The following is a 26,136-nucleotide window of genomic DNA, read 5'->3' as shown; positions in this document are numbered from 1 at the left end:
TGCCGAAAAAGATTGAAAACTTCAAGGCTTCAGTGACGGTGACATCTGGTGGACAACTGAAGCCATTACAACCTCTAAAGAGCATCACTGAAGCAATAGCGCCGTTTCAATCAGCAATATAAGTTCAGAAAAAGTCTGAGTGGTCATTAAAGTGTTTTGTTCATTTATGTCAATCAAATTATATATATATAGATATATATAGCGCTTTTTACAACAGTTGTTGTCACAAAACTTTACAAGTGTCTGAGTCCAAGCCCCCAGTGAGCAAGCCAAGGGCGACAGTGGCAAGGAAAAACTCTTTAAACCTTGAGAGGAACCAAGACTCAGGGGAGGAACCCATCCTCCTCTGGCCGACGCCGGTCACCATGACAACAACATTTATGATGTTAAGGTTTTTTTGGTTTTGTAGAGGTAAATACAAAAACAGCTTACCATACCTGCTGCTGTATCCACACACAAATGTTTAAATCATGTTGATTTTTAAATTGGCACATCAAAGTATACACTTGTGTTACAAAGTTTTGTCAGAAGATGCAAAAAATTCCTCATTTTATTTTTCAGTTTATGTATCAAACCATTCCAAACCACTGGGCCTACAGTTTTGATACAAAATGCAGTTTAGTCTGCAAGACTAACAACACGTAAATGTTAATAATGCCCTCCAACACAAGGGCTTCAACCACGTTTTGCTTAATTACCTGTAGTTCATTAGCATCATCACAGTTACTAGTATTTTGCTTTAAAAAATACAAAACTGATAAGACCAAGTACAAAAGACATTTTATGAAGTACAATTTTAAAAGATAGCTCACCACACATCTTAAGTCCCAAGCTACAAACATGCAAGATTAGTTTAGTATGGAGGCAGTACAGATTTGCTCAAAATTCTCAATTATTTGGTTGAGAGGCCAGACATTAAAATTATTACTGTATTTAAAAAAATAGTAAACTTCACTATAGAAAGTTAACTTGACTATATATTGATTACAATGTATATTCATTATAAAACTCAGGAAGTGATCCTCATTCTGTTTACTTATCAAATGAAGGTTTAATATGTACATACAGTTTACCACTTCAAAGGTGCAGATATATAACAAGAATGCCTGTTCACATTATGGATTTGCTAACATTGTGTGTATTCTACTGTTATTTTTTCATAATACCCTATTTTTAAAAAAGTATTAAATTCCTCCTATTTTGGAGAACATGGCTGTCCATTTCCTGTCTTCCTAAACATCTGCGTTTCTTCTCTTTCTTCTGTGACTCATGTAGGGAGCTTCACCTGAAGACGGCAAGTGCAGATTTCTTATTTAGTAGAAAAACATGATTCCACGTCTTCGTGTATTTTCTGCATGCCTCATCAAAACAGACAAGGTCAAGTCAGCAATTCCTACCTTTTTCACCTTTCTGTCCTCTTAGTCCATCGTTCCCAGGAAGTCCTGGTAACCCAGGGATACCTTGCTCTCCTCTAGGTCCTAAAGTTGGTCAGTTTTACAGCAGTTCAGGTTGTCATGGCAAGGAGATTTCAAATATGAACTTTAAAGCAGCATGTTAATGGTTGACGGGTATCCGGCATGCTCGTTGTTCCAAAACAATTATTGTGTGCATCTGTGCAAAGTGATGTGCCATGTGGTTTCAGTTTATACCTCTTGGACCCCTGGGACCAGGATATCCGATCTCACCCTTCTGCCCAGGTCTGCCTGGTGGGCCAGCAACACCGTGGCCTTTGTAGACAAACGATACAAGATAAGCACGATTAGGTTGTAGACCAAATATGTTATGTACTCCAATGACAGTGATTTAACTAACTGTCTGGATTTTATGTGAGCAACAAAACTCGAGCGATAACAACCAAACAGTGACAGCAATATCTTCAGTTCAATAATGTGTCAGTTATTCCTACTTCTAATAAGGCTCATGAGCTCAGTCATGTTGCTGTAGGAACCAGGTGGTCCGGGAGGTCCAGGTGGCCCCTGAATAACTTCAGGCTGGGAATGACGAGCGCCTTCATCAGCCGCATCCCACAACAACAAACCATGAGCTGAAAATGCACAAGTACGTGTTTTAGAATGGCAAAGAACCCCTCTCCACTCTCAAAACATGTTTCTCTTGAGAGGTTGAAGTGATACAGATTAAACAGCAAACAGGACATGTCAAGATTTTACACTCTACTTCACAGTGCCTTTGTTTTCAAGATCAGTTGAAATGACAAAGAACCATCAGTCTGTCAATCCTTTCCATCTGGGCCACGTGAGGGTTCCTTGAGAGGAGCTTTTTAGTAACCTACATTTGATGTAGTCCACCACTTCTGCTGCAATGCTGCCATAGTCCATTATCTCTGCAGGTGGATGTTTGATCTCGGTCCTGCTCTTGGAGAATGGCTGGCTATATTCTGGGGGTCCATGCTTGGCCTTGTAGTCACGGAGACCAGTACGAGCTGGTGAACCTTGGAAACCGAGCGGTCCTAAGATAGAATCAGCCATCCTGGAACCTGAAAGACATCAACAAACCAACATGTTGCTTTAAAAGACCGATTCACCAGCATTAATCATTTCTGATCTTCTAGAACAGCTGTCCAACTTTCCAATGTGAGATTCACAGCTGAAATGTCTGAATCAACATTTGAAACAGCGCCAGTTTTTTTTTACTTTCTGGTTATAGCTTAGATATTAAGAAGCAAAACTATGAACTGTGAGGTCAAGAGATATGGTCCTTCTTCACAGACTCCTACTCACTCTTAAGATATTCCTGCAGTTCAGCATGAATAGGCTCTTGATGAGTGTTCTCGGCATATGACACCAGCCCTCTTGTGATACCAGGAGGTCCCTGGGGCCCTGGAGGCCCAGGAGGGCCAGGTTGTCCTCTGAAACCAGCATCTATAGATACAGAGGAATGGTTAACACCAGGAAAAACCAGTTTGTGAAGAGAGGTCAAGTCTAATGCTGAACTGAAGTTCTCATTTACAGTCATATACATTTGTTGTATCGCAACCAGGATTCTAAAAGGTAAAAAGAGCCTTTTACTGTCTGTATCAATGGGTAGCTCAATGAAAAATTTATATACAACATTAGTCAGAAGACACAAGCCATAACATTGCTTACTCTCCAGGTATTTCTGAATGTCTTCCAGGCCATATGTGCCAGTGTAAGGAACTGGGCCTGGTGGTCCAGGAAGTCCTGGGAAACCCGGAGAACCAGGAGGACCTGGTGGACCTGGTGGACCAACAAGGCCTCTATACTCTGAGTCTTTAAAGAACAACAACAATGTTTTGTCAAAGTGCAGGTTGATCAAAACTACACAGGTTCTATATACCATTGCCCCTTTTTACAGGCTTCACACCACACTGTCCTTCAGAGAACTATGGTGTCCAACACATTGAACTATGGTCTCCATCACATTGAATTATGGTCTCCATCACACTGAACTATGGTCTCCATCATACTGAATTATAGTCTCCATCACATTGCCCTCTCTTGTGTAGAATGCACCTGTGCATTTCAAACATTCTATATGTGTTTAGGATGGCCACGCCCACACCCCTAATCAGGGGCTTTACATATCTTCACAGCATGGGAGGTTCCCCATGGGTTCACTCCTGATGGTCTCACAATACCATCCCCATTCTGACACCCAAGCCTTTATGGGGATTTTTATTTAGGGCCCCCATACCATCACCTCAGCACAAAATTCTTATGTAATTAATAGGCTCATCATGATATCTTGGTGCTCATGGGGGCCCCCTGGTGGCATGGAGGCCTTAAGCGGATTCATAATTCGAGTATGCCTTTTGCCAGCTCTGCTAGCACAATTTGTAAAGTAGGCAGAGGCCAACGACACCACACCTGACCTCAGAACTGGGACTTGCAGATGGGAAACATATCCTCTGATCACCAGGCCAAAGAGCCATCTCACTGGCACAGCAATGAGAATATATAAGGTATTTAAAATCCTGAGTGTCTTCTCTATTACTCTTTGACAATCAGATGCATATGGCAGGTTATTCCACCTGTGGAAATGCTAGACTTAAACTGATATTCGGCTTTCTTACTTTGTAGAAGAAGGGAGAGATCGCCATAAGGTTGTCCAGGATGTCCTGGAGGTCCAGGTGGTCCAGGAGGTCCAACTTGCCTAAGTATACCCTGCTCTGAAAACAGGCATGTGGTACATCTGGTACATGTATATGGGTTCATTATGAGGTTGATCTCACTCAGTACAATATTACAGTATTATTACAATATTCAACATTTAAATTACATTTTGGTCAAAAACCAAGTTCAAAATTTACCACTCATGAGATTGAGGACTCTTCCAGCTACTTCCTGAGTGTTAAATCCATAACCTCCTGGAATACCTGGAGGACCAGGTGGTCCTGGGGGACCAACCAGGTAGAGCCGCACCTCCTCTCCTGCATTAGCACAGAAGACCATTAGGAATGACACAGCTGAGAAAACACTACTCACACATTAATGTTTCCTAATATGGTACCATATTATAAACCTACAAAAATAATACATATTTTTTATATCAAATTCAACTCGGAGAGAGTTCCTCAAGCTAAACAATCTTTAATTTAGGGAGATAATTCTGAAGACTCACTTTGTATGTAATTGATAACACGTTTAGCCAAGTCATCATCTGACACGCTTCCAGGAGGTCCAGGAGGTCCAGGGGGACCAATGAAGTATTCTTTAACACCATCACCTCCATGAAACAACCCAGAGCAACATCAGCACATGATACTGTTGTAGACTTCATTCCAGTCACAGTGTAACTCAAAACCTCACTTATAAGTATAAAGAGTCTAGAACTCTTTGATCCAGCTATAAACCACAGGCTTCATTTTCACATCAAAACTATTCAAATTTTCTCTTTTCGGCTTGTTCCATTATGAACATATACAATATCTGTCAAAAGGTTGAACACACCTTCCTGTCTGACTTCTTTCTACATTAAAGAAAACCAGGAGGTATCGAAATGATGAATCAAATGAATGAAACATGTTCTGATATTGACTGCTTTAGAAAGTATTTTTGTCAAAGTGGCTATGCTTTACTTTGATTATAGTATAAGTTATATAAATATATATTTTGGGTTTTTACACATTTAAAGGATAAATCTAAAACTATCTCTAAACCTGTAAATCTATGAAGAACACATTCAGTCAGGTGTGTTCTTTTGGCAGGTAAACTGAGCATGGTGGGAGGAGTGTTCACTTTGGAGGAAGTCCGAGAGCTGCTGAGCAACAGGGGGCGAACCAGAGCTGTCACCCGGCGGTCCTGGAGGTCCTGGTGGACCTGGTGGACCTGGAGGTCCAGGTGAGCTTCTGCCTCCACCTTATCAGAGAGGCACAAGGTGAGACGTAACATTTACAGTATGACACAAGAAAGAGCACATTTTAGATCATTAGAAGCAGTGGGTTAAAGGGTGAGAAGAAATAATAACAAGTGCAGTCTTGTCTACTAACCATACGAATATCCTGGGATGCCAGGGGCACCTGGAACACCAGCATCACCTGCAGTGCATACATGACAGAATTCCCAATTGAACACTTGTGTACACAAAACAAACATTTGTCCAACGGGACATTGATAAAGGATCATCTAACGTCCTCATACAATAAACAGGTATCGATAATTGTACAAGGGCAGGCTCCATAGGGTTAAACGTGTATTTATAATTAACGATAGCGTTTATGCAAAGACGCTAGACAAGACACACAGCTAAATACGTGAACATAAACCAGACACAAGTGCAGCACATCACGATGACGAGACAAGAAACAGGAGCTACGAATAACACACAGACAAACAAACATACTACATTGCACACATGGAAATGACCAGAGAGAGGGGTACCGCGTACTGTGACAGATATGTCCTTTCTCATACCTTTAGGGCCTGGGGGACCTTCATGGCCTTGTGGTCCAGGAGGTCCTTGTGGTCCTTCAGGACCTGGGCTTCCTGCTGGGCCTTGAGGCCCGGGTTGTCCTGGTTTAAAAAGAACAAAATGGACTAGCTAGCTATCCTGCTGCTAGCTGAGATGCTGCTTTAAAAGGCAAAACATATTTGCAGTGTGCCACAACATCTGTGATTAAGTGTGCATAAAATTAGCAGTGCCAGATCACTAAATCCAAGTCCAGGTAAATTTGATTTACTTTGCCCCATTTGGAGTCATTTAAGCTTTTAGTAGTTTGTGTAACTCAGTACCACACTGGTACAGAAGATAACACACTACATACTGTATATCTTACCAGCCCCAGGTAATCCTGGATGACCTGGTGCTCCTGTGGGAGAGAAATGAAAGAAACGAAAAATAAATGATTGTCATATATTTAAAACAACAATATAGTTAGCTTAATTAAAGGTTTTAAAGTGTTAATTATAGAAAACGTATAAAAAATTACTAACCTGGGAATCCTTTATGGAAGTGAGAAAGACATAAAAATAAATATTACAAATTTAATTTGAATTGCACTGTAATTTAGACTCAAATTAAAGACCTTGTCCTGCTTGAGAAACTAGCATGATGTGTCTCAAATTTGAACAACTGCACGACTAAATACATAAGGAAAGGTTGTTAAGTTGTAAAATGAATCGAACCTTGAGGCCCAGGAGGCCCAGGGGGTCCAGGGGGTCCGGCAAAGAATGTTTCTGTTAGAAAAGGATTTGAAAACAACACTTTCAAAATATAATCTGAACACATGAAATTGAAAAAAAATGACATCATACCACTGTTGTGCATTTGAACATCACCCACCTGAGGTGGGCACAAAGCTTCCTGGTTCCCCTTTGTCACCAGGTGGACCAGGTTGACCAACACCTGGGTAGTTAAAAGGTGACATGTATAAGAAACATTTAGAATAACATGGTCCACTACAGCTCTAACAGTACTAGTTTATTCAGTGATGTTCAGAACATGGCACTGCTAAGTCAGTACGTAGCCAACATACCTGGCTCTCCAGGTGGACCAGGGGGTCCTGGTGGGCCTTTTTTGCCTTCACCTGCAATAATAAATTAAACTGCATTACTTACGTGCTACTTGTTGAAGCTAAAGTGCTAACAAGTTGGTAAGGTACCAAAAGTTTAGTTTACCAGGGATCCCCTGGTCTCCAGGTGGTCCTGGAGGTCCAGGTGGACCAGGAGGTCCAGGAACAGGTTGTTCTGTTGCGCAAGTTTGAAATTAACAGGTTTTCACTGGTGCTTTTAAAACAATGTCTAGCACATCTATAGTCATCCATAGCAGATCCATAGATCCATAGTTAATTAGAAAGTGCCTTACTCTCTTGCTTGGCTGGTTCAACCGTTTTCACAGAGATACCAGGCTCACCAGCATCGCCCTTGTCACCCTTATCTCCCTTTGGCCCTGTAAAAACGAATCTCATGAGAATGCTAACTAAACCCCCAAATGTACATTCAGAACCTACATTAATCAAGAATGACTGCTACCAGGAGGCCACAATGCAGCAGTGCAACTCAGAACATCTGGTGGTAAACTTTTATTCAATTTTTAGAATTTATTTGATTCGCGATATGAGCTGATTCCCCTGAATGGATGAAAAGTGCTACCTGGTTGCCCAGGAAGTCCAGCAGGTCCAATGGGACCTGAGAAAAGACATAACATGCATGTTATCAATTTATAAGTTTGCACATTTTTGTTATCCAGATGGTCAGCCCCAACACCCACCTGAGAGTCCAGGAGCTCCAGCAGGCCCAGCAGGTCCAGCAGGCCCAGGAGGTCCAGGTATAGCCACGGTGTTGGAGGCAGAACCTGACACAGAAACAGAGATGGGACAGTTGTTTTGATACCATTACATTCAATTTGTAGATGAAGAAATCAATCCCAATTTAAAACTTAATGAAGTCTGAATTAGAGTTTCAAGGGAAAGTGCCTGTTAGAAAGCTGCTGACCTGCAGTTATAACTCTGCCTGGCTCACCAGGCTCACCTGAAAGACAGCAATAAATAAATAATTACCAATTTATAACCTCCCAATTGTGTATTATAATCCCAGTTGCTTCACAGCCATATAAACTAATTATTTGCCTTAATAATGAAAAAAAGTATTGAGGTCCAGGGATGATACCTTTAGCTCCAGGCTGCCCCGGTGTTCCTGGCAAACCTAAAAGACATGAGCCAAAAACAAACATAAGCTTGGATCCCTGAAAGATGATGTGCCAACAGTACAAATGATCTTTCACTGACATTTGGGTAGATGTCAATATTTGTGGTCTTCTGATATAACTTCTGATATAACATGAATGAAATAAAACAGAACATACCCGGGGGTCCTTGAAGTCCAGGTGTTCCTGAAAATAGCCCCATGTATCATTGGTGATTAACAACCCAAAATGATTATCTGTAATGTACATAAATCACTATTGTGGACAGATCTCCACTAATTAATGCATTTATATTGAATTATTTACAAGTTTCTTTGGCTGAATTATAAGTACCTGGCACTCCGGCATCTCCGGGTGGTCCAGATGGGCCACGAGGCCCAGGAAGCCCAACTGCTCCTTGGTCACCTTCGGTTTTTCATGGAAGCACAAGTCATGCTGGGAATTCAGGTTTAGTCAACAAGTACATATAGGAACGTTTTCATGCATTCTGAACCCACCTCGAGGACCCTTTTCACCATCTGGCCCGGGACTGCCTGGAAGAAATATGATGGTGATGATGATGATGATGAAAAAGGAGTAGTATTTTATAGGTGTAGAAACATGACTATAGAGGGTTTTCCATCCACCGAGTTTTTGCGCATTTTGAAAATGCGCATGAAAAAAGCTGGATGGAAAAAGACCAACATTCGAAAAAAGCCCCAAATATCGCAAAAAGATTTTTACGCTAGGAGGAGGTGGAAAAGTTAGACTATCGCATCGCCAAAATTCGGAAAAACTGGATGGAAAAGGGTTTTTTGCATAAACGATGACGTATCATGCCTCAAGTCATGTGGTTCTGTACATGATCGCGATGTAAAGATGGCAAATACATACAAAAACTGTTCTGGAGAGAGCAAAAATTGAATTTAACTTCTCCATGTATAGAAAAGAAAAAGAAAAAAATGTTTCAAAACCTCAAAGTGCAAAAATGCGTAACTGCCAGATGGACGTAAAACCACTATTGTTTGGCGTCCTCTCACATGATCTAAAGTTTATTCGCATAACTGTAATGAATGGAAACAAGGCTTAATTCGCATTTTTTTCTGCCGAAACTTGGAAATTGCGCATTATTTTTTCGAAAGGTTTGGATGGAAACCCGGCTTCTGATAATGTCCATGATAATGAGTTTTTATAGGACAGTTGGAAAATAACTATTGTTGAAGAAGGTAAACAAAGTCAAGTTCTTCTCGCCAGTTCAGATCTACTTGATTTGTGAAACGTAAATTTCCATCATTGTGACATAGTTCCCCCTTTATAGAGAACATCTCTACAAAGAGATTCAATTTGCTACTTGATGTGACATCACATCAGGCAAATGTCCTCCGTGTGAATAAACACGCCTGCACTCATCTTTTTAATTCCCTTCAAAGCTGCCCCCTGCCCCCTGCTCCCTGCCCCCTACCTCCTGCCCCCCTGCCCCCTGAGCATGCCATGACTTACCCACTGATCCTTTGGGCCCTTTCTCTCCTGGAGGTCCAGCGGGTCCAGGCTGTCCTGGTTCTCCTGTGAACACAGAGAAGGTTCAGCTGTGATCAATGAAGAACCTTTACAAATCCTGTACGAACCTTTACAAACCCTTGTGGACCAAACAACGTATAATTAATATGTATTCAGGAGCAAGAAGCATGATGTGTTTCCCTCTTAATGGACTGTTTTTATTCTCTGTGGTTCAGATGAAGTTTAAATAACGTACCAGTCGCCCCACGGGGTCCCTTCTCTCCTTGGTCACCTATTGTGGGAAAGAAGTGTTTTGAACACACAGGTGCAATACAGCTCGATACAACTGCAACGATTGTTATGGAGTATCATTCACTTCAATAAATATTTGTAGGATATTTCTCAGGTTTTTACCTTTAGCTCCAGGAGAGCCTGCAGGTCCTCTCTCCCCTGCAGAAAAAGGACAGAAGAAGTTTGACACAAACTTGTTTTGTTAAAAAACTTGCACTTTTGTTCAAAACTTGCACTTACCCTTCGGTCCAGGATCACCTCCGTCTCCACGGAAACCTTGAGGACCAGGGGCTCCTGGGAGACCTGTGTTTCCTGGAGAACCTGTCTCTCCTAATGTGGACACATTACAGTTTTTGCCTGAAAACAACTTCTTAAACCCAGTGCTTGGTGTATCCGTCAATCGTGTAATCATCCAGGCTGAATTTCACCATCATAATACACCTGAGTACAGGTTATTGTAATTTCTGCACATTTTCAAGCATCTCATCAGGTGTGATGGTTGTACCTCTGGGGCCAGCAGGCCCAGGTGGTCCAACAGGTCCAGGTACCCCAGGATCTCCAGTGGAACCTAAAAAACAAGAATGGTATATATGCCTCTCTAGGATAAAAGGCAGTATCGGATACTTAGGAACTAGCAACAGCAGTGGAATCTCATACTAAGTAATGCTGTCTTTAGATTCTATACTTCTATTTTTATTGACCAGTGTTTTAGAGGTTTTGTTAGCAGTGGATATGTTGACCTGCATTCCTAACCCCAGTTCAGCTAATGATGGTATTTAAAGGTCTGGTTTTGAACTGGAAGGTCTCAGTGTATGGCCTACGTGTATAAGACCACCAACGTGTCCTATCGTTTGAGAGAGTTTTTTCAAGTTTTTTTTCTTTGAGTCTTGAGAAATCCAGACTGTTAATCCAGACTGTTAAATCCAGACTGCTTCTACCTTTGTCTCCTTTCTCTCCAGCTCCAGGAGGGCCCGGTTCTCCTCTGGGTCCCGTCGGCCCCTCACGACCTCTCTGTCCAGGTGGACCGTCGTGTCCTGGCTCACCTGGTTTAAATCACACACCCACGTCTGTTTTGAAGCGTTTCTTTACCATAACCCGGTGTTCCTCTATTAGCTGATAATCCATTGTCTACTCTGGATTATAAACCCAGTATCACAGCAAGAACTGTACAGGTTAAATGAGTAAAACTGCTTCTTGGACCTCACCAGCACTTCCTTTAGGTCCTCTTGGACCTTCTTGTCCTTGGTGCCCAGGAGGACCAGGAGGACCTGGTGGGGAGACATGCGGAGAATTAAGACCGGTGTCTGACAAATCTCATCACCGTTATAAAGATATTGGAGAATATACTCCTCTTACCAGGCACTCCAGGAAACCCTGCATCACCTGAAAATCAAGATGAACCACAGTAAGATCACATGTACCACAGTAAGATCAGAAATGGAGCATTCCGTGCTAGTGGCCAATGGTAGAAATGCTGTACCATGCAGTGCGTTTGCTGCACATTAGACATCTGTACAGTCTGTCTGCAGACAGCAATTTTCTATTCCACCCCATGCTCAACAGGGTTCTGATCCAGCAGCTGTGTAGACCACATACTGCATCATACTGCATCATACTGCCTGTACTGGAGATACCAAACAGGATTTGCTCCTAGGGATTTACATTACTCGTGACAAATTCTGATCACGTTATCTCAATACAAATGGAACCTGGATTCATCTGATCAGGCAACATTTCTCCACAACTCAAATGTCCAGGTTGAAACTATAAACCCTATCCCAACCACTAATCTCTAGTAGGTATTTTATTCCCTTTTTTAAGGTACCTAACAAACTGGCACCTCTGTGCACATGGGTAGTGTTTATCTACCTTTAACCCCAGGAATTCCCTGGTCACCTGCCAAAAAAACAAACAAAACAGTTCAGTACAATTGTGAGTTTATTATTTTATTCAACCTTCGAGGAGGTTGTTATCATTGTGCCTGGTATTGAAACTGAAAGTGTGATGAACACGTTGGAGATGCTCACCCTTGGGTCCTGGCTCTCCTCTTTCTCCTCTCACTGAAGAAGCCAGTGTAGCTACAGGGATCATTAAGAAAGACAGAAGGATAAATGATGTGATGAATGACAAAGGAGACAGGAAGCTGGATGCATTTGGAAATATGCAAATGATTGGATGAATAATTAATTAATTGATTGGTTAATTAATTAATGGGCTCAACAAATGGATAATTTCCTCCAAACATTGATCAAAATATGCGTGTGAGACGATACAAGTGCAAGAAAAAAGTGTTTATGGGTTGGAGCACCTCTGACACTATCTGACTGCAGTTCTGACTGGACGAGCTGCTTTATGGTCCAGGCAAGTGTCGCGGGGTCCTGCTGGCTTGGGTCGGACCCCAGGTTTATGGCATTGTCCGCACGCGTGATTGAAGTTCTCTCGACGTAGGTGGAGTCCAGAGGGTCCACTATGTTTACGGAGGACAAGCGGCTGGTGCGGGCGGAGGCTGAGCTGACCGCACCACCTTCTAGCTCAGTCACACGAGCCTTCAGGTTCCTCACCTCTTCAGCTGGTACCCCCCACACACATACACACACATATACACACACACACACACACGCATGAATGCATGCTTGCTTCATTTGAGCTGGCTTCAGAAGGTTTTTCAGAAAGACTGCATTTTTTAATTAACCTCAAAACTAGTTTACTGAGCAGCATTAACCCATCTCACCCAGAGCAATGAGTCCGAAGAGGAGACCCAGAAGAAAAAGGAGCAGGAGGAGCAATCCCAGAAGCCACTTCCACCACGTACAGCACGAGCAGAACCCCAGGCCCTTTGCCCCGGATTCGTCCTTACGGATCTCTGTGTCAACACAGGAACAGACACTTATTACGTGACATGACTTTGACATCTAACGGTGAGAGGACGCACTCAGACTTTCACCTTTGTAATAAAATAAAAACTTTTAGTATGCACTGACATATTGATAATGTGAAATGATCTGTTATTTGTAAAATAAAATGTAAATACCTGCATATGTGGCCTTGTCTTTTGTTGGAGCTTTTTCACCTTTGAAAGGAGAAATGAGGTCATTCTAGGAAACTGGCAACTGATGGAAATTATTAAGGAATAAATGGTACCAAATGTGTGAACTGACTGGACACAGTGGTTATTTCTCTGGTACTGGAGATGGTCCTTTTCTCACGCTTGAGTGAGTCCTCTGAAAACGAGGCTGTTATGATGGAAAGAAAATGCAGCAAGAACTTGTGCTATGGCCAATAATGTCAAACATCTGGATTATTCAACCGAATCATGGTAACTGAACAGTGTTAACTGATTCATATTAGCACGTTTGGCCATTAAAATTATTATAAACAATGATGATACAGTATTAATCACATTCTGCCTATAGTTAAAACTCAAAGTAATTATAACTAATTAACTTCATGATTGTACTCAAACTACATTATATCTACATAATTGTAGGTGTTATTATAAGTAAACATGTCTGGTCCTACTCGGTCCAGCGGTGGATGTCGTGGAGCTGAACTGTTTGCCCGTGTTTTTGGACATAATGAGCCTTTCGCTCTCTTTCTTCACTGGAGCGTTTTCTTTCTCAAGTAGCATAAACTTGTAGTCCTTAGTGAAGACATCGTCAGTGGGGCCAGGGCTGCTGGGAACACCTGCAAAAGCACAAGAGACACTGAGCTAAAGTGAGACAATGAGACACTGAGCTGAAGTGAGATGATGATATATTGAGCTGAAGTGAGATGATGAGAGATTGAGCTGAAGTGAAACGATGAGATATTGAGCTGATGTAAAATGATGAGATATTGAGTCGGAGTGAGATGATGAGATATCGAGCTGAAGTGAGATGATGAGATATTGAGCTGAAGTGAGATGAGACATTGAGCTAAAGTGAGATGAGACATTGAGCTAAAGTGAGATGATGAGATATTGAGCTGAAGTGAGATGATGAGATATTGAGCTAAAGTGAGATGATGAGATATTGAGCTAAAGTGAGATGATGAGATATTGAGCTAAAGTGAGATGATGAGATATTGAGCTAAAGTGAGATGATGAGATATTGAGCTGAAGTGAAATGATGAGATATTGAGCTGAAGTGAGATGATGAGATATTGAGCTGAAGTGAGATGAAACATTGAGCTAAAGTGAGATGAGACATTGAAGTTGGTTTACAAGTTTTGAACAGTGTTATGCTTCTTCTTTTACCAGCTGTTATGGCGGATACTCCAGGTCCCACCATGTTCTTCTGCACCCCATATACTGCAAAAAAGAAGTGAACACACCCACACAAACTCATCAAAACCATGTTCACCTTTGCTATTTTAACACAAGCAAATATGCCATAAGCAGTACATTCAAGAGGCCAGTCTAAACATGTCTAAAGCTTCTGTTTTACTGAGAGCAGCACAGCCCACATGTGGCATCCTCTCTCAAACCCTGTGTATATCATCACAATCAATAAAACTTCAAGAGCAAACACTCATAAGGGTTTCATCATTACCAGAACCATGTTATCTATGGCTTCAGAACTGATAATGACTACAAATAGATGGTGTTAATGTTTATATCAGTCTTTGGATTAAAGCAGTTTCCCAACCCTGAGCCTGGACTGACCCACCAGAATTGTTGAGGCCTTTGTGGCTTTACTGCTGATATGTAAGGGGAGGCAGAACCCTAAACACTTAGCTGTGTGAGGATAGGCAGAACCCTAAACACTTAGCTGTGTGAGGATAGGCAGAACCTTAAACGCTTAGCTGTGTGAGGCTAGGAACAACCCTAAACACTTAGCTGTGTGGTGGGTAGGCAGAACCCTAAACACTTAGCTGTTTGAGGCTAGACACAACCCTAAACACTCAGCTGTGTGAATGTGGGCAGAACCCTACAATGTGCAGTGCAAAAGTCCTCCAGGACCAAGTTTGGGAAACACTGCTTTAAAGTACCGTTCATTAACCAACTCACAAGCACCTTGCTCAGAAGAAAAATGGCCTACTGCAAAGGTCAAACCCACGACCTCAGAGTGCAGTGTCTGCTGGGACACTCCCTCACCTGCACCAGAACTGAGTCCATGTGCCACGAGGGTGGGGCCTCCACTGGTTGCTAGGTTATTCTGCATGCCATACACTGGAAAAGACAAGGAGCAAACATAAGACATGGATTTTCACTTCTTTTTGCTGTATCAACTTTAATATTAAAGACATGTTATTATGAAGCATTAAATCTATATCATGACTAAAATAAAACATTAGCCTGAAGTCTCAAAGATTACTGTGTACCACTTGACTGAAGAAATGTAGTGTTAAGGACAGCTAATAGTATTTAGCGTAAAGCTATAAGCTAAGGGTATAAAGGTGGCCTGTGGTGGTAAGTGAGTGGTATTAGAAGACGTTAGGAGAGAGACCTGCAGTGCCAGTAGAAAGACCACTGCCCAAGACGGGGGAGCCCAGGCTCAAGTTGTTCTGAAGACCCACTATAAACAACAATACACACACAGCACCAATCAGAACAACAACAATACACACAGAGCACTAATCAGAACAACAACAGTACACACAGAGCACCAATCAGAACATCAACAAGGCATTAGAATTTAAATAACATATATTTATCTGAAACCGAATGTCACAGAATAATAAATGTAAAAATAAAAATAGAGAGAGAATACTATAAAACCAAAAAAACATTTTACAGACACAAAAGTATTGTTTCCTTGCACAAGTTGATTCAAATTAGCGCTAAACACAAATGATTATGAACACCCAATCAGATTACTACATGAACAACGGAATAGACATCCCATCATTTACCTCGGTTCTTTCTCCATCCCCCTCTCTCTCTCTCTCTCTCTCTCTCTCTCTCTCTCATGCATTTCACACACCTCACACACATACCACTGTGCTGTAGTGTCGAGGTGGGGCTGAGGTTGTTGGGGTTTGTGTGGTAGCCATATCCACTGTACGCCGACTCCAAGGTAGCGCTGTCATAACCGACTAGAAAAGAAAAACACAAACAAACAACAACCATGAATGAGCCCCAACCGTGCTGGGCTGCGTCGGGTGTCTGAAGGGTGCAGGCGTGTGTTACCTGAGTGGTTCTCCACACTGGCCTTCTTAGGGATGGGCAGTGTGCTGGTGGGAGAGCGAGGGGGACTGATGCTACCAGAGCGACTGCCCTTCAGGAGCTTTTTAACATCACCCAGCTCAGTCCCTACATGCAACATGTATACACACACACATGGATACACACACACACACACACACACACACACACACACACACACACACACACACACACACACACACAGATACACACACACACACACACACACAAACACACACACACAGATACACACACACACACACACACACACAAACACACACACACAGATACACACACACACGGATACACACACACACACACACACACACACACATCACGCAAACACACACATTCAAACATACACATGCACACACAATATCACTCAATGCACAGTTCAACTTACTTTAAACACACTGGCAATGTTTTTTTCATAGAGCATGTTATCGAATATTATCGACAGATGACTGGATTGGATTACTGACATCTAGTGGACGGAGAGGCACTCTGCAGTCTGGCTCTAATTTCACTTTCTAGAAAAAGAGGACAACAATGGGGTTAATGCCTTCAGCCACTGAACCCGTATTACAAGCGTTGATGTAATGCTGCAGGGTTTTATGTACCTTTTGTATGGGTGCGCCCCCTGGTGGCTGCACTTGCAGCTGCTGAAATGAAAGTGAGAGTCAGATCACACAGGACAAGTGCACTTACGTTATACCGTTTAACACATTATAACTGTTCAGATTCATACTGTTTGAAACATTTATAAAGTTTCAAACAATTATCTATTATCAATCACAAATTTAGTTATTTATTAAATGATTACCACAAGAGAGAAATACTGATTTATAAGAAAGCTTGTTGATGAGAGTATATTTACCGTACTCCTTCCTGGTGTATTCAGGTGAGGAATTGCCGCTGGAACTAGCTAATTTAGAAAAATGTGACACAGAAATACTGCAGTTACATAAAAGCCTTGTGTGAATACACTTCAGTGTTTTTGTTAATTACTCATTAGGATGGAGGAGAAAGGTCATGACCTCCCACTCACCCTCATATCCGCCCGAGCGCTGCGCCAGTCCGCTCTTCCTCTCAGCAGGGAGCGGGGAGTAGGTAGCAGATGAGGAGGCCCCCTTCATCACACCTGAGGAAGAGGAGCTGTACTTGCTCACCGTGACCGAGCTGGACACACCGCCGCCGGACGACATGGCGAGTGAGGAAGCCCCGCCCCCAGACCTTCCTGTGGACACTCCCGACACACTCGCCAACTCTCCGGAAGAGCTGGACACGAACTGGGAAGAGGAGTGGGACTCGAAGGCACCCGCGGAGTCTCCCACCGCTCCGGACGATCCTCTGACCGCGACGACGGACGAGGTGCTGCTGGAACCAGTGGTTGAAGGGGCGGGGCCCCTGGCAGATCCACCCTGGATGGCTGTGAGAGAGAATGTTCCAGAACCACCGGATGACAACACAGTCGAACTGCTGTTGGTCGCACTGGTTGAGCCTCCTACTGAAGAGGCTGAAGGACCAACAAACAAACAAACACAAACAAACTGTCAAATATAATGGGCCCATTTCATAGTTGAGTAAATAAGATTACAGCTGTAAAGGTGACAGGTTGTCCTTAAAGCAATGAAATGCTATATTAATGAAGTAAAAGGCATGTACAACGCTACGACGACAAAGTAATACCTGTAAACAATTTAAGGGTTTAATGATAATAACAATATGGAGGAAATGCAAACTGAAAATACAGATTAGACTCATAATTTGAGGCTGTTCTGAATTGGCAAATGAAATTAAGACAACACTAACGTATTTTATATAAACTAGCAAAACAACACCATCAGTAAACACATTTTATTACAGGATGTGATGTACTCACAGGATATGACATAACTACTGCTGCTGCTCCCTCCTGTACCGCTCTGGGTAAGCTTCTTCTCCACCAGCACAGCTGAAGCAGATCCAGGCCCAGAACCAGAACTAGAACTTGTGTTAGTGGTCAACACACGATGGGTGCTTGCTGAACTACTGCTGCCCTCTGGTGGAGAGACAGAAAGTAGCATACTCTGAGGCTGTGCATTGACACCAAGTGTAGCAGCTGTTTTCATATACAAATATGCATTACAAAAAATATATATTATTGTATAATAATTATAAAATTATAATAATCGTAATAATTAAAAATTAAAGGTTTAGATTAAAAATAGTAATCTTAACTCACTTGGTGGAAGGGATGTTAATCTTGTTGATGTGGTTACCGTCTCTATAACTATAGGAAATTACACAAAAAAGTATAATGTTGTATGGTACATGACCACCACGTGGCATACAATACAAACAACAAGTTTCAGGCAGCGAGACAGTTTCAGGCACACAGCAATTTTAGTGCATTCTCTGTGGATCAAATCATAATTGCTCAGTTTATGGACGTCTTATGAGAGTGTATTTTACATTGTTCTATGGTTTGTATTGGTGTATACACAGGACATATTTATTCAGGAGCCAAAAGGTTTTGTACTAACCCACTGAACGCTTGTTTTAACTTACCTTTCCCTGAGGAGACAGATCCCCCCTCTGTACTCACAGTCCTGGTTGTGATTAAATTGTCCATTCCATGTTAACTGTTTTAAAATAAAACAAACAAACTAGCACAGGATTCACCCAGCATCTGTGTCAGGGAATACAAAACTTAGCTTTACCAAACTGCTGAAATTTTCCAAAAACACTCTAATCAATACAGTTCACTGTTGCAAAAACAACAGTCATCACCAGAAATCAAAAAAGGATTTTTTTCCTCCTCAAACTCCACACATCAACTACATTCAGGACCCTGGGGAAAGTTTGAAAAACAACCAAAGCACGGGATGGCTCTCATTACAACTCTACCTGTACCTGAACTTATCACATTTCATGCCACGTACTTAGAGACATCTGATTTCACAAAGCTGAGCCTGCACCAGAGGAGAATATGGAGTTCATTTATCACCATTGTTTAGACACAATCACTGATACGTGCAGGAGGGGTGTCAAAGACACAAGGACTGGAATGTCCGTCACATGAAATCCCTCACACATATAAAATACCAATAAATTTCCCAAGCAAACAAAAAAAATTTTTTTATTGCGGCCTACGATGTCACACTCTCCATTGTCAGATTAATGTTTTTTTTGTACTTACCAGACTCTATTCTTGAGATCTCAGACCTACCTACACTACAGCTGTTCAGCAGGTTTCAACACGACTGCTCTCCTTAAAGCAGTAGACACTATCTCATTTAGCCCATCAGAAACAGATCTGTACATTTTATGAGTATTTCTTGATATACCTTAATGCCCAAGAGCTGTTGTAAGTACTCATTAAATACACAGTTTATCCTGTCAATCAAATGAAATGAATACAACTACACCTAATTAAACCTAACTTTTGACAAAAAAATCAAATAACATTATGAAACAATAAAATTCATTTACCCCAAAGAGTCCAGTTCTCCAGGCAGAGTTATATCCAAAAAGATATTTTGTATTGTTTTGTGGTAAGTAACAATACTTCTTTGTGCATAAAAATTTATTTGTTTAACCAGCCCATACAGAAAATTATAATAGACATTTATAAAGGCATTTAGAGGATGTCATCTGTTGTTTTTTTACTTTAATTTGTTTCTCAAATCACCGAAGAAACTGAGAACAATGCCCAATAAAATTTGTTAAAATGTTAATGTTAAATGTTAAAATGTTAAAATGTACACTAAACTAGTGTAGTTTAATTATGAAACTACACTAGGAAAATTATTTAAAAAACACTGTCACACGAAGCATTAAAGTGGAGATTAATAGTGCCTGAGATTCATATACAGACATGCGCCATACATGTAGAGTGATGAGCATTATACACAGACATGTTTCATACATGTAGTGATGAGCATCATACACAAACATGTTTCATAAATGTAGAGCGATGAGCATCATACACAAACATGTTTCATACATGTAGTGATGAGCATCATACACAGATATGTTTCATACATGTAGTGATGAGCATCATACACAGATATGTTTCATACATGTAGAGTGATGAGCATCATACACAGATATGTTTCATACATGTAGAGTGATGAGCATCATACACAGATATGTTTCATACATGTAGAGTGATGAGCATCATACACAGACATGTTTCACACATGTAGAGTGATGAGCATCATACACAGACATGTTTCATACATGTAGTCATGAGCATCATAATCAGACATGTTTCATACATGTAGTCATGAGCATCATAATCAGACATGTTTCATACATGTAGAGTGATGTGCATCATTCACAGACATGTTTCATACATGTAGAATGATGAGCATCATACATAGACATGTTTCATACATGTAGAGCGATGAGCATCATAATCAGACATGTTTCATACATGTTTCATACATGTAGACCAATCCAGCATGTCCCACACTGCTGAACCATCACCAAAAATCTGAACTTGCCAAATATATCATCATTCTAACAATGGGCTAATTGGACATCCCACTCTGTTCTAAATGTACAGGGCGTGCTGCCATCTTTACTGTACGGACTGAGCAAGGACAGACCAGTTTCATATATGCCTGCAGGTTAAAAACAAACCTGTGGACCTTTCTACATATTTTCAAAAAAGAAGGAGCTGAGAGAGATCTCATCTTTTCTATTTTTTTCCTTTCTGCTTTTTTCCTTTTGGCGGGCATTCTTCCAAAACCATACTTGTTAAACACAGCCATCAAATTAATACTATGATTCAGAAGCATAAATATTCTTAAGACAGATTTTGCAGTGCATATCCACAAATTCCAACGCTGCTTCATAGTGATACGTATGAGTGTTTGCATGTGCATACGTGTGTGGGTTCTTGTTTGTTTATGTGTGTGTGTGTGTGTGTGTGTGTGTGTGTGTGTGTGTGTGTGTGTGTCTTGTCTTGTGTGTATGTGCATACATGTGTATGTGTGCCAACGCATGTGTGTTTGTGTGTGTGCATGTGTGTGTGTGCGTGTGTGATTGTGTGAGTGTGCGTGTGTGTGTGGGTTCCTGTGTGTTTATATGTATGTGTGTGTGTGTTCCTGTGTTTGTGTGTGCGTGTATGTGTGTGTGGGTTCCTGTGTGTTTATATGTGTGTGTGAGCGTGCGTGATTGTGTGAGTCTTGTCTTGTGTGTATGTGCATACATGTGTATGTGTGCCAATGTGTGTTTGTTTGTGTGTGTGCATGTTTGTGTGTGTGTGTGTATGTGTGTGTGTGTGTGTGGGGGTATGTGTGTGTGACAGTGTGTGTGCGTAATTGTGTGTGTGTGTGTGTGTTCCAGGGCTACTTATTATGATGTTCCCCAGCCATTCAGTGTTGTGGTTTACCTAATACTTTAAGTCATATCATTACTGTAATGCAGTGATTACCATCTCTTGGCTACATATGCTGGTAATAGCCCACATTACTGCTCATTTACCTCTGTGATGTCAGATATTACATACAGACAGCAAATTACACAAAACGTAGGTTACAGTAGTTATCTGCTTTGATATTATAACAGAATCCATAAAACATCCCTGTTAAGAGAGCTGACAAACAAATACTAGTCCATGGACAGCATCGGCGTCAGCAGCAGTTTGTGTACAAACTCGAACGACCAAACTGATGGTGGACCTGAACTTAACTAAACTAGCTGCCCGACTGTAATCCAGTACACCCGTCATGCTCACGGTGCACTTGAACTTGAAAACAGCGTTTTGTCAAACGTAAAACTAGCCACAGTCTAGCCAAAATCTAATGGTAACGTGAATATGCACGCACGGATGTGGTACACTGCTTACAGTGGCCTTCAACTATCCTCGTAACTGAAAAGTTTAAAACTCACCTGTCCTCGCCGTGTGGAGAAACGGGTCAGGGTTTCCTCTTGTACGGTGCAATTTGAGTGGCAGGTGCCGACAGCCGAATATATTTAAGGCCAGGTCACGGTCAAGTGCGGTGACTAATCCGCGTGCGTGTGCGCGTGCGGTGGGGAATGATGCGGTATGTTCTTCTGACTCAGGTTCTACCTGCAGGTTTGAACTCGCTGCATGTGTCGGACACACAGATTGGAGAGGGGAACAAAACCCTGGAGGCAATGTGATTTTAAACAGAGACGAGATGAAAAAGCCACACTGCAGGATACGAATTGTGCGCAAAGATAAACTGAAGTAACACAACTGCATCTTTTCATGGTCCAGCCTACGTGCTTTGTATTTGAATATTTTTGGTTTTGATTAACTGTCTCGTAATGTATTTATCTTTAATATAAATGTAGTAATACAACAAACATATTGTCGGTGAATTTCCGCCAAATTCCTACTCTGGTGGTAGCATGGACGTAGTTTTGATTTCATAAGTGGGGGGGACACAACCTGGGGTGGCGAACTGTTGAGCGGGGGGGGGGGTTGAATGAAAATTGTTGAGCGCTGTGAACAAAAATTGTTGAGCGGGGGGGGGGGGGGGGGAGCTCGGAGCTGCATGATCCTAGTGCTAGATTTGTCGCTATTTGGATATTGTTTTTTTAACCGTTAAAAAGTGGGGGGGACATGACTTCGTCGCTACTTAAATATTTGGTTTTAACTGTAAAAACTGGGGGGGACCAAAACCGGCTTTTGAAAAAGTGGGGGGGACATGTCCCCCCCGTCCCCCCCCAAAACTACGTCCGTGGGTGGTAGTGCTATGTAATCTATTGGCAGGGCTCGTGGGAAATAAAAGTCGTGAACCCCTTCTAAATTCCTCATAAAGTACCTAAAGTACTGATAATAACAATACTTAACCAGAAAGATATTTGAGGTTAGAGGCGGGTTTCATCAAATAAACAAACACAGCGCTGAAACGTGTTGTTTGTACAATGGGCAGTGATTTCCACAAATAAAAATTAGGGCAAGGTATTGGTTGTATGAAAATATGGAAAATGTAAGTTCACCTACTTCGAAGTCTGATGCCGTGACAGGCTCTCTAAATAACTGAGTAATTTTCACCCTTGCAAATCCTTTTTTGTTATATGTTATGTGTTCTATGTTATTTTCTGTTACATGTTATGTATAATTTATATAGGGCATTAGAATCTGAGAGACTTTGACAAGGGTCAGATCATCTCCAAACCTCCGTGTTACAACGTGGTACAAGGAAAAAGAAGAATTGATGAACCAGCAACGGGGCACAATGAAGACATTAGCATTATGAGACCTGGTCTGATGAATTCCATTTTCCTATAAATCATGTGTCGAGTGCGACCGTCGAGTGCGAGTGCGTTCGTTAAGGAATGGCTCCAGGATGCATCATGGGAAAAATGCAAACCAGCGGAGGCCGTGTGGTCGGCACGGATCTGTTCTGCTGGGAAACCTTGCGTTCTGGCATTCATGTGGATGTTAGTTTCACACATAGCAGCCACCTAAACATTGTTGCAACAAAACACACGCCTTCATGGCAACAGAAGGTGTTGACTTGGCTTCCAAATTCCCAAGATCTCAATCCGATAGAGCATCTGTGCTGGAAAAACATGATCCACGGAGAGCCCAACTCTGGACTTCCAGGAAGTGAAGGATCTGCTTCTAATGTTTTCGTGCCAGATATCACAGGACACCTTCAGTGACATAAGTGATGGTCACCATGTTCACGGACGTAATTTTGGGGGGGGGGACATGTCCCCCCCACTTTTTCAAAAGCCTGCTTTGGTCCCCCCCAGTTTTTACGGTTAAAACCAAATATTTAAATAGCGACGAATCCATGTCCCCCCCACTTTTGAAATCAAAATTACGTCCATGACTATGTTAAACTGTTTTTTTAAGTATAACGACATATTACATTTAATAAAACTACATACATTTTTTGAAAATCACAAATCAAAACAAAACAACATCTACTGATCTATTTCTACCCTTGATTGCCTTTCAACTAACTACATCAGAACGATCTCATATCCTTGACATCCACATTGTCCTATTTGCTGTTAAAAATGCCTCGAAGCAGATTATGTTGGAACTCCGTGGACCTGTGGAAAGAAAATTACAAACGGGCTAACGTGAGCTGGTGTGATCAATTGTGATCTACAAGATTCACAGAGTCCATCTGCCGAGTGTGTTATGATAGATCACATCCAATGCAGTTTCCCCTCAATTAGACGTCCATGTTGACTCAGTCTGCCCCATCTTCCCACCATCTGCACTCAGTATTTGAAGCAAATGGACTATGGTGGTGGAAATAAACCTGTATAAAGCATCTCACTGACTATAGAAGTGTAGAACTTAAAGAAATGTCATAGGAGACCACAACATAGCAGTGAGTTCCTTCATAACACATAATCACTGTTTATAGTCATTATTTGTTTATGTTAGTTCATATTTAAACAAATAGTTTATATTTGTTTATGTTGAATCTGTTCACGCCTGCCCTGACTATGAGTTAGCTTCCACAGCATAATGAAACCTGCTTATTTATATTTAAACTGAGTTTGCTTCCACAGCATAATGAAACCTGCTTATTTATATTTAAACTATGAGTTTGCTTCCACAGCATAATGAAACCTGCTTATTTATATTTAAACTATGAGTTAGCTTCCACAGCATAATGAAACCTGCTTATTTATATGTTTCTTTAGATGTTATGTTTAGTTGATGATGTTGAAAACATGATAAATCCTTGCAACACATTTTCATAATTGTCATAATTGAATACGCCCCTCTAACAGAGACACACACACAGCCTCGCTTTCTAGCTCTGTAGCCAAAACCTTTATTCTTGCTTTTATTACATTCAGAAGCAACTACTGCAGTGCTGTGGGATCGCAGAACGTCCAAAAATCAGCTGCCACTCTTCTCATCCACCAGACCATGGACCGTCCTCTTAGACTAGACTTCCTGTTCAGTTTATCATGAAGAATATCATCCTTAGAGGTTGTACATCCCCACACAGTCCAGCACCTCCATGCCACAGTTCTCCATGCATATTCATCTTCTGGCTCACCCTGATCCTCTGACACCCACCTGCTCCCCCTCCAGGCTCAAGACGTACAGGAGCAGGGCTTCTAGCAGGCCCTGAACTCTGGCCAGGCACACCTCTGTTCTCGCACATCTCCTTCAAGAAATAACTGAAAACTTCTCTCCATTTTAGTCCCTAACTGAATATATTGTCAGTTTTAATTTTTGTTTTTTTTTTGTTGTCAATACTGTAGTATGTACAGAACAATTGCGTTTCCCTCCTACCCAGAGGAGAGATAGAAGTAGAAGGGACTAGATATATGACTTTTATTCTACATCTGCTCGTGTGATCGTCTCTTTTCATACCAGCTGCTTTGCTTGAGTTTAATCTCGTCGTTGACATTTAGCATTTTCCTTTGTTTCCTATACATTTTTATTATTTCTAATTGTCTTATTTTATATTAGTTCTTATATTTTCATATTGTTATTTTAGTGGTATCTCTGTTCTCTTGTGCCATGTCCTTATTTATCCTAAAAGGCTATGAATTTCTATTTTTCTGTTGTTGTTATTATTAATCAGATACTGCCTCTGCCTTTGTTGTTTTGGTGCTACTAACCCTTTCTGCTGATATGATGTTGTGGATGTAGTGAGCAGGGTGTGTGTGTGTGTGTGTGTGTGTGTGTGTGTGTGTTTGGGGGGGGGGGGGGGGGGGGGGGGTTATCCATACATACTCAGATGCATTTTTACTCACAGTTGCACGCGTACCTACACACACTACACAGAAACACTTCAAATCGTAATTAGATAATTCCATTTGGTTCAGAGTCTTGTTCATGCAGCCACTCTAAACCAGGTGTGCGCAGATGAAGACCCTTATAACTCATGATTCACAGTGACTCACACAGCTCATATACTGATGTGAAATATGCTATTATGACAGCTCCTCGGGGAATGTCATAAATCTAATACGATAGAGAACACTTCTGCAACCATATCATATGCATTATGCATTTTCACTTGAGCATCCAAAACTATACAATTTTTTTTAAAAAGGAACACTTTAAAAATTTACATTTTCTTACCCCAGTTTTTCTGACTATTATCTGACTATTCTGACTATTCTGACTGATATTATATTATATTGACAGTTGCATAAGAAAAGAAGAT

At 41.4% G+C, this 26,136-nt stretch overlaps 1 protein-coding gene across 1 annotated transcript; it reads right to left on the bottom strand.

Moving 5' to 3' along the window:
- Positions 1-529: 529 nt before the first annotated feature.
- On the bottom strand, positions 530-22,052 carry col17a1a (collagen, type XVII, alpha 1a). The gene is made up of 54 exons (XM_076983158.1): positions 21,896-22,052; positions 18,563-18,636; positions 18,237-18,284; positions 17,895-18,053; positions 17,061-17,528; positions 16,890-16,937; positions 16,633-16,674; positions 16,495-16,542; positions 15,998-16,120; positions 15,805-15,903; positions 15,315-15,383; positions 14,963-15,037; positions 14,123-14,176; positions 13,408-13,572; positions 13,047-13,121; positions 12,920-12,958; positions 12,620-12,751; positions 12,197-12,457; positions 11,916-11,966; positions 11,758-11,784; positions 11,245-11,271; positions 11,094-11,156; positions 10,827-10,931; positions 10,394-10,456; positions 10,129-10,218; positions 10,012-10,047; positions 9,854-9,889; positions 9,601-9,663; positions 8,619-8,654; positions 8,455-8,526; positions 8,281-8,307; positions 8,085-8,120; positions 7,911-7,946; positions 7,687-7,770; positions 7,569-7,604; positions 7,282-7,365; positions 7,095-7,163; positions 6,953-7,003; positions 6,760-6,822; positions 6,603-6,653; positions 6,254-6,286; positions 5,892-5,990; positions 5,468-5,515; positions 5,217-5,336; positions 4,600-4,704; positions 4,289-4,408; positions 4,052-4,147; positions 3,105-3,248; positions 2,739-2,879; positions 2,291-2,494; positions 1,907-2,044; positions 1,650-1,727; positions 1,398-1,478; positions 530-1,285 (listed from the first exon to the last, which is right to left on the bottom strand). Exons 2-54 carry the CDS (start codon positions 18,624-18,626, stop codon positions 1,233-1,235), a joined length of 4,635 nt encoding a protein of 1,544 aa, XP_076839273.1. The 5' UTR covers positions 18,627-18,636; positions 21,896-22,052; the 3' UTR covers positions 530-1,232.
- Between the last annotated feature and the right edge of the window lie 4,084 nt (positions 22,053-26,136).

Source organism: Brachyhypopomus gauderio, chromosome 20 (assembly GCF_052324685.1).
Source record: "Brachyhypopomus gauderio isolate BG-103 chromosome 20, BGAUD_0.2, whole genome shotgun sequence".
NCBI lineage: Eukaryota > Metazoa > Chordata > Actinopteri > Gymnotiformes > Hypopomidae > Brachyhypopomus > Brachyhypopomus gauderio.
The sequence above is the reverse complement of the archived record's forward strand: the minus strand, read 5'-3'. Positions and strand labels throughout refer to the sequence as shown.